The 15,641-nt window shown below is 38.7% G+C and overlaps 1 protein-coding gene across 1 annotated transcript; it reads right to left on the bottom strand.

Moving 5' to 3' along the window:
* Nucleotides 1-5,519: 5,519 nt before the first annotated feature.
* EIF2S1 (eukaryotic translation initiation factor 2 subunit alpha) lies at nt 5,520-15,295 on the bottom strand. Its single transcript, XM_026671158.2, has 8 exons — nt 15,212-15,295; nt 13,128-13,369; nt 12,823-12,902; nt 10,724-10,875; nt 10,299-10,405; nt 8,484-8,581; nt 7,651-7,794; nt 5,520-6,044 (listed from the first exon to the last, which is right to left on the bottom strand). Exons 2-8 carry the CDS (start codon nt 13,366-13,368, stop codon nt 5,919-5,921), a joined length of 948 nt encoding a protein of 315 aa, XP_026526943.1. The 5' UTR covers nt 13,369; nt 15,212-15,295; the 3' UTR covers nt 5,520-5,918.
* Between the last annotated feature and the right edge of the window lie 346 nt (nt 15,296-15,641).

Genomic DNA, 15,641 nt, shown 5'->3' with positions numbered 1-15,641 from the left:
GTATGTTTAGTCTGATGAAAAGAAGAACTAGGGGAGACATAATAGCAATGTTCCAATATCTCAGGGGCTGCCACAAAGAAGAGGGAGTCAAGCTATTCTCCAAAGCACCTGAGGCCAGGACAAGAAGCAATGGGTGGAAACTAATCAAGGAGAGAAGCAACTTAGAGCTAAGAAGAAATTTCCTGACAGAATCAGTGGAACAACTTGCCTTCAGAAGTTGTAAATGCTCCAACACTGGAAGTTTTTAAGAAAAGATTGGATAACCATTTGTCTCAGAAGATTGCAACCTGGAATGTAAAAGAAGTAAATGATAAAGAGCAAGAATGAGCAGATGACAATATGGAAGAAAGAAAAATATATATCTGTGAAATTAAGAAAAAAGGACGTTACAAATTTTAGTAAATGTGTCCTAATGTTGTAGAATAAAGATGATGAGTATGTGCAGGAAAGTGAAGGTATAGGTTTAATTATGAGTGAAATTACTAGAATGAATGTCAGAAAGGAGAATAATTGATGTCATCTAAGTTGTGGAGCTATAGGAACATAGAAAATTCTAGGTTTGTGATAGTTGCATGTTACCTCCGGTGAAGGGTAATACTCAAAGAATCAGAAATGTTTTTTGGGGAAAAACAATGCAACATTTGAATGAATGCAATTCAGGGAAAAATATTGTGCTAGGTGTTTCGAATGTATGAATGGAAATGAGACGAGACAGTACAAAAAAAATTTTTTGGGAGATTTGGAAACACAAGAATGAAAGAGAACGATAAATATCTGTTAGAAAAATATTTTTATTCCAAATATTTTGAATCAGAATCATAGGGTGATTGGAAGGAACCTTGGTTCAAGTATTTATCTTCATATGTATACATGATAGAATAATGAATATAAACCTGAAAGCATTATTTGATTATTAGGAATGATTGAGGTAATGCATGAAACACAGTAAATGAATGAAAAGTTTTAAATAAACATTTTTTTTTGCAAGTGTAAACAGTGGATCTTGAGAAATGAACAAATGTTAGAAGATAGCTCTATTTCCTATTCGAATGAACAGAAAAGAGACATATGGAAAGAGGATGTGGAAGCTGTTTGGAAAAAGGTAACAAGAATTATGTTACATAATGTTACAGAAGTCCAGTATGTGTATTTGATTAATGGGAAGTGTGAAAAAGGTGTTTTTTTACATGATGAAGTGAAAGAAGCTGTTTTTTTAAAAAATGTATAAGATGCATGCACAAATGCTGCAAATGAAGATGAAACAACAATATACATGTGTAAGGAATACTTGAAGCGCTTGGTAGGAGGGAGGCCTTGATTGGAAATACATTTATACTTTTACATGCACATGATGCCACATTATTGGTAGAGAATCCAAATTATTTGCAGTGAAATTTAAATGATTTAATAAGTGAGATATATGGCTCTAAAAATTAATATATCAAAGATTAAGTTAGCTCTGTGTCATGGAGAAAATAGAATGGATGATTGCAATAGTGGAGAGTATGGTATACTGCAGTTTGGTATACTGCGAGGAGTTAAGACACCAAAACAACAACAACCAATAAAAGCAAGTAAGTCCTATCTATATTATAGCCAGACATTTTAATCCAGAATTAAAATTTAAATATATACAAAAGAGATATTTAAGGCAACTTGACATAGCCTTGTTACAAATAATAATTGGATGTTTCCAAAATTTCAGTTTGCTATTTCTTTCAGAATGGGAGACCTTTATGAGGCTGAATGCTCCCTTCTGGGTCTGATAATGGGTAAATAATCATAAAAAACCCAAGAAGGATAAAGATAGCATAAATTAAATGTAATGCTTCAAATGTTCTCCTTCTGGCAATTGATAATCAGATGTTTCCAAGACATCTAGGATCTGTGAAAGGAAAATGCATCTGAGCAATAAGGACATGACTGGATATAAGTAGTCCTTGACTTAAGACCATTCGTTCAAGAACTGTTCAGTTAAAATGGCCCTGAACCAGAGGTGATATTCAGCAGGTTCTGACCAGTTCTGGAGAACTGGTAGCAGAAATTTTGAGTAGTTTGGAGAACCGGTTTTACAGTAGCCTTCCCCTGCCACGCCTACCAAGCCACACCCATAGAACCGGCAGTAAAAATATTTGAATCCCACCACTGCCCTGAACAATTGGTAGTTATGCCCAGTTTTCAGGCTTTTGGCTGTCCCAGGACCCCTGAGGTCAAGTGATTACAATCTGGGTGCTTGGTAACTGGCTTGCACTTATGACTAAATGCAGCACTTCATAACCACGTGATCTCCATTTGTGACCTCCCTGTGGCTTCCCCAGAAATTCAGTAGGTTAGTTGGGGGTAAGTCTCTCCCAACCAGTCCCCCCAGCCCCTCTGCGCCCCCTGTGTGCTTCCTTGCATTTTCCCCAAGTCTTGCCACACCTCCCTTTTACCCTTGTGCACCTCACACACCCGCTTTGACCCAGTCACATGGTTATGAGGTGCCACACCTTCCTTGCACTCTCTTCCCTATCCAGCAGCAGCCACTTACTGCCTTCCAGTGTGCAAGCCATCTGGGACTTGCCAGCTTCCCGCAACCAAGTCAGTGGTAGCATGAAGTTGCCTTACCTGTCAACCATCAGATTTTATTAATGAAGGCAATCAGTTCAGCACAGAACTACCATTGCTAAGTGATGGAAATTTCGGTTCCAACTGCCATTGTAAGTTGAGTAATTACTTGTACACTACTTGCTCAACTTACTTTTACAGAATAAAAACCATTGTACTTGGGCCTTCTAATTAAGAATGCATAATAATGTGCTGTACTTAACTTTCTAGAACAGTAAGGCTACGTTAATATATTATTTGGGTATTAACTAGACCCATGCACATTTGTTAAGCCAAACCAAGATGTATAAATTGATTTTTATTAAAAGGCTTCCTATTGACCTTTCTGTGAAGATCTCCATATGCATGTAGTATCTTTGACAAGAAGTGTAGGCAGTTTCCCTTTGTCATTTCCATACGCCCTAAAAGTTGCTTTAAAATATATGCAACCCTTTTCTATGGAAGACTGAACAGTGAGGAAGCATTTTACACTTCTGTTTGAGTGGAGATTGATGCTTCTTATGGAAATTTTATCCTACCTTGAGACTGTAGTGAGGGACTCTATACCCAATAGCATCTTACAGAATTACAGATAAGGTTACGGTTAAGATTTCAGTGATACTTTTCCTTATTGCAAGGTTTACTTGTTTTCTAGGGAAATACTTTTATGGTCAAAGCAAGATTTAAAAAAAACCCAAAAACAAAAAAAACACAGCATCCTGGAGATAAGTAGGAAGGAAACAATTGTTATTGTTGCACAGCTCCAGATTACTGTTCTTGCTAATAGTGTGAGTCACAGACCATGTAGCATTAGTCACTAAATCAGCAAACATGTCAGCAAATCTCTTTGCAGACATAGTCTTATTTTGGAGTGGGTGGGGGACTTTATGACTGAGTTTTACAATACACTCCAATTGCTTGCTTTCTATTTTACATGAGTCAGCCCTATGTAAATATTGTTATATGTATTTAAAATGTGTTTATTTTTTCGGCCAGAGGATGTGGTCTAGCTCCTGTATTCTTGGAGGCTCTCTGCTCCGTCTACTAACTACTGAACAGTACAAGGATGGCTAAAGTATATCAAGTATACCAGACAGCCAGTTTGGTCTAGTAGAGACTGTAAGTTCAAGTCCTGCCTTAGCGGTGGAAGCTGGCCAGGTGACTTTGGACCCAGTCACTCTCTTCACAGCCAAACCCATTTCACAGGGTTGTTGTGTGGAAAATGGGAAGAAGAAGAGGTGTTAGATATATTTCACCGCCTTATTTGTAAAAATGATGGGATATGAATAAATATCAAAAATAGATCTGCCTTCCAGTTTCATGCGGTAGTTATTTTACACCTTTGCCCTTTTAAATCTTTTTGTTGAAAAGCTATCATTTTTTAATCATTTGCCCTACTATCTTTCCCTGCTCCCCAATTTTACTACTGTTCAATTTAATTTTCTATTAGTTGATCGATTGTGCTTGCCCTGACATTTCTGATGCCAACAATACCTAGGTAGCCCCACTTATATTTTATTTCTCCATAGCACTTGAAATATTTATAAACTATCCATTGTATGAAAATGGCTACTCTAAAAAAAATGTACAGGGCAAACCTTGTAATTAGTTCTTAAAGATACATGTCCATACTAGTTTGCATTCAGTCAACCTATACTTTACACAAAAATAAATTCCTAGACATTGCAGAAAATGGGCGTCTTCTCACTCTAAAGATGTGAGGAAGGTTACCCAATCTATATACTACTTAATACTGAAATGTGGGTTTTTACTGCTACAAGGAACTCTTCAAATACTAAACATATCCCTATTGGAAGAAAACATGTAGGAACCTGTATGGATATAAAACTAAACTCAGACAGTGATGTCAGATCAGGTAGGTCTAATCAGTTCTCAAATTACCCTATATCTATCTTTAGGCCTACAGATTCCCCCATAGTGGGAGGAACTGGCTTTAACAAACTATTTGTTGATGTTGACGTCAAACGTTGCCTGCAACACTGAAAATTTATCTTGAGAGAGAACTGGCTTTTCCTCAGAGTGCAGAATCTTCATAAGGAGTAAGCAGGCCAGATGGAGAACTTTAATAAGTGATGCTTTACTAAATATGAATTCAGGACATTTTGAATCCTTTTAAAGCAGGGGTCTTCAACCTTGGCAACTTAAGACTTGTGGACTTCAATTCCCAGAATTCCTCAAACAGCTTTGCTGGCTTTGCCAAGGTTGGAGACCCCTGTTTTAAAGCAATAGTAAGGCAGTTTGTTGTGGTTGTATGACACCCAGTGGTAGGGAAAAAAAAGTACACTATTATAAGCTGCCATTAAAACATTTGTTAGTGTTACTATTAGAAAAAAGTTGATTATTTAGAAGTCTTTACCAGCTTTTGATTTTGCTATACACAAAAACAGACAATTCTTACATAAATAGCACAGTATTTAGGGGAAAAAGTAATGACATTTAATAACAGTTTTAGCACATATAATCACTATGATAGTATGTAGGAGTTTGATGTGGCAGACCAGCAAAAAATAAACACAAGATGTACCATCCTCCTAATAAACTTATTTAGGCAACTGAATGCAGTATTTCCTTGTTCTATCAATGAGATAGATTATGGTTTACCTTGCAGAGTAGGGAAAAATATTTTGTTCTAAGGTATCACATACTCAAAAATGTACAAGAAAAGCCTACAAGAAGAGGAAGACTAGTACATCAATTCATCACTGAGTGTTAAAAAGGAATATCTAGTCTTGCTGACTTGTTGTACGTGAAGTAGCCCTAAAGTTACTTGTATAATGACAACTGATTATGAACTATGTAGAGATTAGGAATTATTAAAAGACATGCAAACTGCCATCTTCAAGAGCTAAATGCTACTCTTTCCTCTTTAGCTCTTTGCACTACAGATGTCTTAAAATGAAAAGAAACCCAAGTAAATATCCAATACATTTATTGAATGCTTCAATGCGGTCTATGGAGGAATATTGGTTTAATCCTCAGAAACTCACTGATACAATATAGTGAACCAGTTGCCATCTGAACGTATAAGACGCGAAAATATTAAGAAGAGTCATCAAAGTATGCTTGGATTGTTTAGGGGAGGAAAGGTTTTAATCTTCAGTGAGAAGTACCTTCCCATTGAGAAAATCAAGCAACACACTGTAGCAGATGGTTTCTTGTCTGTTCAAAATTTGGTCTCATTAAAAATTTGAAAGTATTTCAAGTCTGTTCCTGTGGCATTTTTAACAATGAAATCTCATCAGTCGACTCTAGGTGTTTTTAGTTATTTGCATGAAGGCATAATTTCCATCTCTTTTGCCATGCCAATAAACTTAATCTTCGGTTTTTGCTTCCATCTCCTCAGCATCGTCGTCTCCATCCACTTCAGCATTCTCACGCTCCAACCTTTCCAACTGCCTTGCAAGTTCAGTCTCATCAGTGTCAGTTACCACCTTGGGCTATAAAGACAAAGTGATCAATACATGTTAAGCTACTAACATGGTCAAGTGAATCTGGCTTTCCAACTGACTTCGCTTGTCCAAAGGTTGCAAAAGCTGATCACCTGACACCAGGACACTGCAACCGCCATAAATATGAACCGATTGCCAAGTGCCCAATTTTTTTGATCACGTGACCACAGACATGCTGCACTGGTTGCAAGTGTGAAAAATGGCCACAAGTCACTTTTTTCTGTGCCATTGTAACTTGAAATGGTCACTAAATGAACTGTTGTAAATAGTGGACTACCTGTGTATGCAATGCTGGGACGTGAACTGCAGAAACAGAGAAGTGGAAGGTGCTCAGAAAATTGGGAGGCTAGGTAGGTAGTGGAACCTGCTATACTAGTTGCTGCTCAAAAAAGCTGTGACAAAATTACTCATCATATAAAATCACTCTGGGATTTCTCGGGATATTGTTTTGTCAAAGCAAAAGCAAAACAATTTTGGGTTTTATTTCCACTGAGCTGCAATCAATATGAAACAATTCAGCAGAATTTTTACAAACTTGTTTTCTTAATTTAAAACAATTTTGTTTCCTAAACAGACTTAATTTATTCTAATGATTTCCATTAAAATGTTATTGTTTGCTTCTACAACAAAATGGTAAAAAATTTAAGTCTTCTGGAGCAAAGGTAAAAACCCATCTCCAGCAGACCCAATGGTTGGGACATTCTGCATCCTACACTTGATAATCATTCTGTGTTTAAGACTGAAAAAAGAGTGATAAAACATCCCATTGTGTAAAGTCAGAATACCCGAAGGAAAGCAACCTTTGAACTTGATTCCACTATACACACTTGGTGGAGTACACAGATGGATAAACTGTCAAGAATTCCATATTGTATTACTAGACATTTCTATTCCTCCCTATAAACCCATTCTGTATCTATTTGGGTTCATTAAGGGAAGAGTATTTTGATGGTCTGGAATAATTAATATTTGAAAATATGGAGTAACTTAAGCAGATACGTACCTTTACTCAGTATCTTTCCTCCGGTTGTATTTATCCCTAAATATTATTTTTGTGTATTTCTTCCCTTCTCTTTCCCCCGCCTATTCCCCTTCTGTTCCTCCATTTGAAAGCTTTGTTAATGGCAATATTCAAAAAAAACCAAGCCATAGCAGTACCTGCCAGATTAATTTGCTATCCTTTTTCTTCCACTTAAGAAAGTACTGTGACTAGAGCTACAAGGCTTTCTTGTGTCTTTCCAAATTCCTGACTTATCAACATTGTGTTCAAACAGGTCCAATAAAAATGGAGCTGAGAAAGTGGGAAGTACATGAGAAAGAGAGGAAAACATTTTCTTAGTTTTCTGAGGCAGTTCTACACCAGGGAAAAAGGAACACATGCTTTGAAGCATGTTTTGAAGCATTTGCTAATTTTCCAAATAGAACAAGAAAAATGAAGTTCTTGCTCCTGGTTGGAGACTGCAAAAAACACTGGATCTCCCCCCCGGCAATAATTACAGTTGCAGGTATTAACCCTGAGGATCATAGACAAAGGTGGGAAGGAGGGGTCTGTAAGTGCCCTTGATCCCAGCCTAGCTGAACACTCAATACTTACTTCCATTTGCACATTAAAGACGCCTCTCTTCTCTTCAATTTTTTCTTTAATGACAGCCATAGCTTGGCTGAGGACAGAAAGGCCTTCAGTCCTTTCAAGTGTTGTTGTGGTCATCACATATCGGGGAGGAGCTATTAGATTTATCTAAAAAAGAATGAGGTAGTATTAGACTTGCTTTCACAAGTCTTAACCTGCTCCTCAAAGCTACTGATAAAAGATGGTTTAAATCTTGAACTAACCACAAAAGTACTCCAGGAGTTATTTCATACGGGTCTTTTCATGAAGGAGTTCTAGTATTTTGCAAAAATACTACGGTACAAGATAATAAACTTTTAAATGATGTATTCCATGATATACAGGCTAACTTCCATTATTTGCAAGTTCTGTATTTGTGAATTCACTTATTTGTAACCCCCAAATAAGTACTCATGGCACTGTTGATTCATGGACATGCAGAGCAACAAAATATTGGAATCAGCTAAATTGCATATTCCTGAGGTTTGGAGCCAATTCAGTATTTGTAGCTTTTTAACAGAATGTAACTACCATTAACTTCCTGTAAATCTGTTTCATTTTCTGCCTTATGGATATATTTTTTCTACGCTTTCAAAATATGTTTTATAACATTGGTAAAATAATCAATCCAACTGAGCCACTTTAAGATTGTTATTGGCTTTCTTAGATCAATTCAGATCTCACTTTTTCTCTCAACCCCATTTCTATACATTAATAGACTAAGTGGCATGACAATTAAGCCACATGAGGATATTAGATTTTTAAAAAATATATTCAAGATTTTTCCAGAACAACCAAGTCAAAGGATGTCCACTTACTTTGATTGGCATACTCTCTGTAGAACAGCTTAGGCCAGCTCGCAGAGCTTCCTTTACTGCATCTATACCCTCGTAACCATAACAGGCCACTTCAATATCTAAAAAAGACAAAATTTTGCTATGTTAAAAATGTTTAGAAGAATTAAAATCATTAGCAACTAAATATACACAGTTCAATAATATTTGCATTTTAAAAATAAATGCTAGTGAAAAATAAAAACATTCCTAGCTACCAAGAGGCCATAGGCTAAGAGGTGATCCCAAGGAAAATTGTGTTACATTTGTACTTAATCTATAACATGGTTAGGTTGGAACATTTGAAGCAGAAGACACATGAAATATTCAATTTTCTTGAATTTGGTTTATTTCCTTGTAACTTCCCCCTTACAATGCAGTTTTCCTACAAATCCTGCACATTTGCATCTAACCCTGTTCCCTGTTATGAAGAAAGCCTTTCTACACTATTTTATGCTTCTACAAAATGAAAGGAATTTAACCAATGGCTGACTGGTAACATAAATGGCCAAGTCTTCACTGACTGGTAACATATATGACCAGATCCCTTTTCAAGTGGTTTGGTATTTGGGGGGCCCCCCCGCCGCGGGGGGGGGGGGCCCGGGGGGCCCCCGGCCCGGCGCCGGGCGGGGGCCGCGGCCGGCGGCGCCCCGGGCGGCGGCGCCCCCCCCCCCCCCCCCCCCCGCGGCTGTGGGCTGTGGCGCGCGGGGCGCGCGGGCCCCGGGCGGGCGGGCGTAAACTGTTTTTGGTTTTGTTTTTTTTAATAAAACCCTATTTTCCTGTTATCCCTCATATGGGTATTTTTTATTTTTTAAAGAAATCAGTTGTCATGTTAGAAATAATTTGAGCTGTTTAAAGCAAGTTTTTGGGGTGGAGAAAGTTCATAACAATCATTAGAAATTTTGCAACAAGTGCATTTAGCCTGTTATACAATTTAACTACTGTAAATTATAATTTGTATCTTATTACTTGGCAGAAATGTTCCACATTTCCTAATCCTAGTGGAATAGTTCTAATTAGTGATAACAGAATCAGAATTGTTGTACCTTTAAACAATAACAGTCAATTAATAAGTTTCATGTAATATGAACCTATTACCTAATGTCTGTATACTCTGAATTCAGCTCAACTGAAAGGTAAAACAATACAATTTTCTCTAGTTGTATATACAGCTATACTTCTTCTATTCATTAAGATCTGTTTTTCCACTCATTAAAATCTATATGAACCAGGGCTAAAGATTTAGGCAGCTGGCTCAGTCATTTCACAATTTCCATCCTCATCCTTTTATTAGACCCTACTTGATTTATTTCACTGTTCTGTATGCCCTTTATATTAATTTTCTCATTTATCTTTTAAGTGCTTTCTCTTTGATAACACCTTATAACATCTTATCTCCTTGCCAATTAATCTCTGATTCCTTACATTTCCAGCAACTTTCCTATTCCTGTCTATCCAAAAACACTTGTGTCCCAGAAATCTATTTGAGAATTTCTGGTTCTTTTCCTTCAGAGAATTAAATAATTGTTTGGATAACTTATTCAACAAAAAATGCTATATTTTGAAATGTAACACTGTGAAATTCACTTTCCTAATCTATACCCATTCAAACATTTCCCAGTCATGCTTATTGTTCAAGTCCTCAATGAGCCCAAGATTATCACATGTTCAGATAATAATAGCTTTAGAATTACCATAAAGCAGAAAGCAGCATTCAACATATCCTCATAATATATTCACTAATTGATATTTTCAAGTATATAGAATGTTCGATCAACTTAGGCAGTTTTGGGGACTCACCTGCTCGAATTTTCACTGCCTGTGGTGTCAAACGTCTATTGATATTGTCAATTAGCACACGTTTTTCATCTTCTGTCAAATCCAGCCCGTCAAGGATTGTGGGATCACTGTATAAAATGAATAATCAAAGAAAACCTTACCAGAATTTCCTAAATTACACACAAAAGAGAAATGAGGAACTGTCAAAACAATAAACTATGCACACAGTTAAACTCATCTCCTGTTCCTGAAAATTAGGTTTGCAAAAGATACAAGTAGAGTTTATAGATAGAAGCAGGCTAGCATGCCACCGTGTCTTCAAAATGCAGAAAAATTACTTGTTGAGTAACGATAAGGGTACAAGAATCTGCATAAAAGCAAGCAACACACAAATTTATCATCTAATTTCTAAATTAGTGAAAGATTAGAAAGGCATCTTTACTTACGAGACAGCAAGTTTGAAGGCATCATATGCACCATATCCAGGCTTTCTGTACTTGTCATCAAATACCCAAGCAGTTCTCTGAAACAAACTCTCCAGCTGTTCATCTTTTGTGTATTCTAAAACCTCAGCAACATGGCGAAGGATGCTGTAAACCTGAACAGAAGCAGGGAAAAAGTTGCCTGAGAATGTAACATTGCTATATTTAACACGGTGAATCCTAATCCAATGAAACAATAATGAAGGTTAAAAATCCTATGCAATATACCTGTACACAGGATATGCCTTTTCTTAACATGTTAAATATTTCATCAACGTGCCCATGCTCAAATTTCCTGATCCAGATAAAATTTTCATGGTCTTGTATCCTGCGATGGTATCTTTTTAGAGTCTTTGATATGTCCAAAGAGGTCAGAAGCTAAACAATTATTTTAAAGCTAGGGCAACTGTGTTAAATATGAGGGTGAAGGTTCATTCTCCGGGCTTGTGGGTTGGTTTCTGAACGTTTTGTTACCAGGCTGGGTAACATCTTCAGCGAGTTTAGGGAATATCAGTGTCAGCCACGAAGCCCTTATAAACAGAAGAATTTTGATACTGACCTCCCCTAAACTCCACTGAAGATGTTACCTAGCCTGGCAACAAAACATTCAGAAACCAACCCACAAGCTCGGAGAACAAACCTTCACCCTCATCCTACACTCGAGCTACAGATATTCAGCACTATTGTGTAAAATATATCCTAGATAAATTTATTTATTTACTTAATTTCTTCTCTTTGTAGTGGAGTGGATAAATTCAAAATCCCATTTTCCAAAGTTAATTTACACATGCAGAACAAACAGAAAAAATGAAGTAAAATTCTGCTACTCCAGAGTTATCAACAGCATAATTGGAAAAGTCTGCGATGTAGAAATGTTTAGGTGACATGAAATCTCTAGAGCAGGGGTCCCCAACCACCGGGCCCCGGACCGGTAGCGGTCCGTGGATCATTTTGTACCGGGCCGCCTACTTTGCTTGGGCGCCGCCATCTTGTTTCAACGGCGCTTGAGAAAGTGCTTCCGGGTGAGCTTGTCGGTCGTCGGTTGGAAAGCGGCGTATGGGTGCTGAAGGAATCCTCGCGCCTTAATTTCGTTGAAGAGGGTGGGGGAGGCTTCGAACGAAGAGCCTTCCCGATGGCGGTGGAGTCCCGCTCAGGAGGAGATTAAGAAAGAGCCCGAAAAGCCCATCGACCGCGAGAAGGTACAAAGGAGGAGTTGAAGGTGGCGGGAGAAGCGGGGACGGCTAGCCGGCCGGTCGCTCGGCTCGCCTTTGCCTTGGTCGTGCGTGCTGATGCCGGTACTGGTCCGTGGATCATTGTGTGATGCCGGTACCGGGCCGTGGTACAAAAAAGGTTAGGGACCACTGCTCTAGAGAGCTTCTTTGTATACTACTACATCCCTGATAACAGCTATAATACTAATTTGATCATATTAACATGTTATACTGGAAATCGGCTACTTATCACTAATCTCTGTGTAGTGGTGAACTGAACTGGGCTTTCTTTTATAGCTATTTGGACCAGGCACACACATATGCAAGAACAGAATACTGTGGTATGAAAAGATATTGTTCACAACATATACAGTACAGGTAGTCCTTAACTCATGACATTTAGTGACCAAAGTTATAATGGCATTGAAAAAAGTGACTTATGAGCATTTTTCACACTTGTAACAGTTGCAGCATCACCAGAATCAAGTGATCAATATTCAGATGGTTGGCAACTGACATTTATGAAATTGAAGTGTCCAGGGGTCATGGGATCACCTTTTGCAACAGTTTGACAAGCAAAGTGAAAGGGGGAATCCAGATTCACTTATCAGGGCAAAAAAAAAAAAAAGATTGTAAAATGTGGCAAAATTCACTTAACTGTCTTACTTAGCAATTTGAATTTAGGGCTTAATTGTAGTTGTAAGTCAAGGGCTATCTGTATAACTTTAGTTGCATGGCTCTATCTTGTTTTTCTTTATTTTAAGGTCAAGCAAACCGAAACTTTTAGCAGAATTAAAATGTATTTCATTATTCAACAAAGCAGGAGGACAAATGTTTCTTACAAAAACTTACAGTTTTTGATTTGGTGAATTTGTCTTCACATTTAATTGCCTCTTCTGGAGACACTCTTCTTTTTGATAGGTCAATATAACCTAAAATAACAAGAAATATTTTTAAATATATTAAGTCAACAGTCTTTCTCTCATAAAAAATATTTATAGTTATTAAGTACAAGAGGAAAGATCTGTTCTTCCAAATTACTGCATACTATCTCTTCTAGTAGGCTGTTCTACAATTTTAGTCCTCTCATTGAATGCTTTTGAAAACCATATATTCCTATGGATTGAAAAAGTTGCTGTATTTGTTATGCAACTCACCTTTCTCCTTATCAACTCTTATGACAACAACACATTCATTTCTGCCAATTCGGATGAGTTTATTTATAGAACGGATTCGTCTCCTGGACAGCTCACTGAGTAAGATCATGCCCTCAATGTTGTTGTATTCCAAAAGACTAACATAGGCTCCCATTTCTGCAATGGATCTGACATTGACCATGACAACATCTTCTACTTCAGGAAATTTATGCTGGTAAAATCTACAACTTAATCCAGGCATCCTGCAATAATAAATCAGAAAGTTGTAAGTACATATATGTTTATAATCAAAACAATTAGTAATAGCGAATCATAACTGAAAATAGAGTAAAGAATAATATCTAGAACTTCACAATGATTGGCTAGTTGTAAACAATGATCAGGAAAACCTTGTTTCTTTAATTTGTCAAACTAAATTCATTATTCATTAAATAACAGCTATGACATTCAAGACTGCATCTTTGTAATATAGAAAAATATTTTACATTAGATTAACATAAAAGCTCATTAAACAGCCTTATAAAAATCAAACTCCCAGTATTATGTCCAAATCTGCATTAATGTACAGAAATCTAGTTGGCATGCAGATAAATGTGCATACTATCCTAAAAAAGCCAGCACTGATTCAAACTGAGATACAGAACTAAAGTATTTTAAACTTTAATACCCCACTTCAATTCTGTAACAGCTGTCTTCACAAGCCCCTTTTCAATTCCAAAACCAAAAAGAGGAGTGTGCATCCAACTCGTCAGCTGCCTGCATAAAATATGTGTTAAGCCAAAGGCCATGTTAGAAACACTCAATCAGAACTTCAATAGGGTAGTTATAGTTGGTGGTAAGTACCATCAATGGAAAGGAAGACTTTTAAATGTGTTTATTGTGTCTGACAACAAGAATAACTAAATTCATCAAAAGCAGCTGTGATTTGGAAGCAAATATTTTTATGGAGAACTATTATCGGTAGATCGACAGTAGCAGCAGCAGCCTATTTTTTTTAAATCCCTTATCTGATTAGGCTGGTTAAGGAAAGGTAATCAAATTCTGCCCAAACCATTAAACCACTTATATCCAAAATGGGAGAAGAAATAACAGAATAACAGAGTTGGAAGGGACCTTGGAGGTCTTCTAGTCCAACCCCCTGCTTAGGCAGGAAACCCTACACCACTTCAGACAAATGGTTGTCCAACCTCTTCTTAAAAACTTCCAGTGTTGGAGCATTCACAACTTCTGGGGGCAAATTGTTCCACTGGTTAATTGTTCTGTCAGGAAATTTCTTCTTAGATCTAAGTTGCTTCTCTCCTTGATTAGTTTCCACCCATTGCTTCTTGTCCTGCCCTCAGGTGCTTTGGAGAATAGCTTGACTCCCTCTTCTTTGTGGCAGCCCCTCAGATATTGGAACACTGCTATCATGTCTCCCCTAGTCCTTCTTTTCATCAAACTAGACATACCCAGTTCCAGCAACCGTCCTTCATATGTTTTAGGCTCCAGTCTCCTAACCATTTCTTTAAAAAAGAAATCCTTAAGCACTTGAGCCGGAGCAAAAGATCCCAGGACGTTGTTTCTCTGCCCCCCCCAACCCCTCCCCCCACCAAAGCAGCCCAAACGTACCAAGCAAGCCAGTTTGAGGACCGGCGCTTAGAAGCGTCCTTCTCCCTCTCTGCACCCTGGGCCGACATTGGCACCTGAGGCGGGTTACATCTCTGGCGCTGACGAGCCTTTTTGCGGGCACCACCGCGCAGGCCCTCCCTTCCCGCCGCCGGGGCTGCAAGGGCGCGTTTGTGACCCAGCAGGGCGCGAGGGGAAAGCGGTTGGCGGGGCCAGGGAGCCCTTTTGTGACATATTTCGAGGGGAGTCCGAGGGCCAGTTGGGGGTCCGAAGAGACGCCACAGAAGCCCATCCCGCTGGTAAGAGAGGCTCTTACGGCCGCCGGGCCTCTCACGGAGAGCCCAAGTGGCTCGTAGCGGTTACCCTACCCAGAGTTTTCCGACACAGAGACCCTTTTCCCTCCGCAGCCCGGGTGAGGGAAACCACAAAGCAAGTCCCTCCCGAGGCATGAACGTCGCGGAACGCATCCCCGGCGTTACCTGTCCGCTCTACAAGCCCCGCTCGCAAACGCTTCTTCGGACCCGACTCCCGCTTCAGCGTGCTCTTCCCCACCTCCCGCGTCTGACACAGCGCAGCCGCCGCCCCGCCTCTTCCTGTTTTGGGAAGCCATCGGAAGCACTTCGGGAACAATGTCCCAATCCAGCAGCCCTCCCCGAGATACGAAGCGGAAACGGAAGGGAGGGATCTAATATAGCATATAGACTTCCGGTTTTAGTATGTTATGCTGAGTTTCCCCGTGTTGGTCGCTGTTTCTCAAGATCGGCCCAATTCAGCCTATTGCTGCCCGAAGATGACCAACCTTACTGACTTTTGAGACTCTGATACGAGTTTCCGCCTCTAAAAAAAGCTTGCCAGTATTTTGGTGTTAATCCACGCTGAGCAATTGTAATTTAAACAATTCAAAAGTCA

Source organism: Notechis scutatus, chromosome 1, assembly GCF_049901735.1.
Source record: "Notechis scutatus isolate UNSWTSFEM ecotype Mainland chromosome 1, rNotScu1.2, whole genome shotgun sequence".
NCBI classification, from domain to species: domain Eukaryota; kingdom Metazoa; phylum Chordata; class Lepidosauria; order Squamata; family Elapidae; genus Notechis; species Notechis scutatus.
Note: the sequence above shows the minus strand (reverse complement) of the source record. Positions and strands in the feature narration are given on the sequence as shown.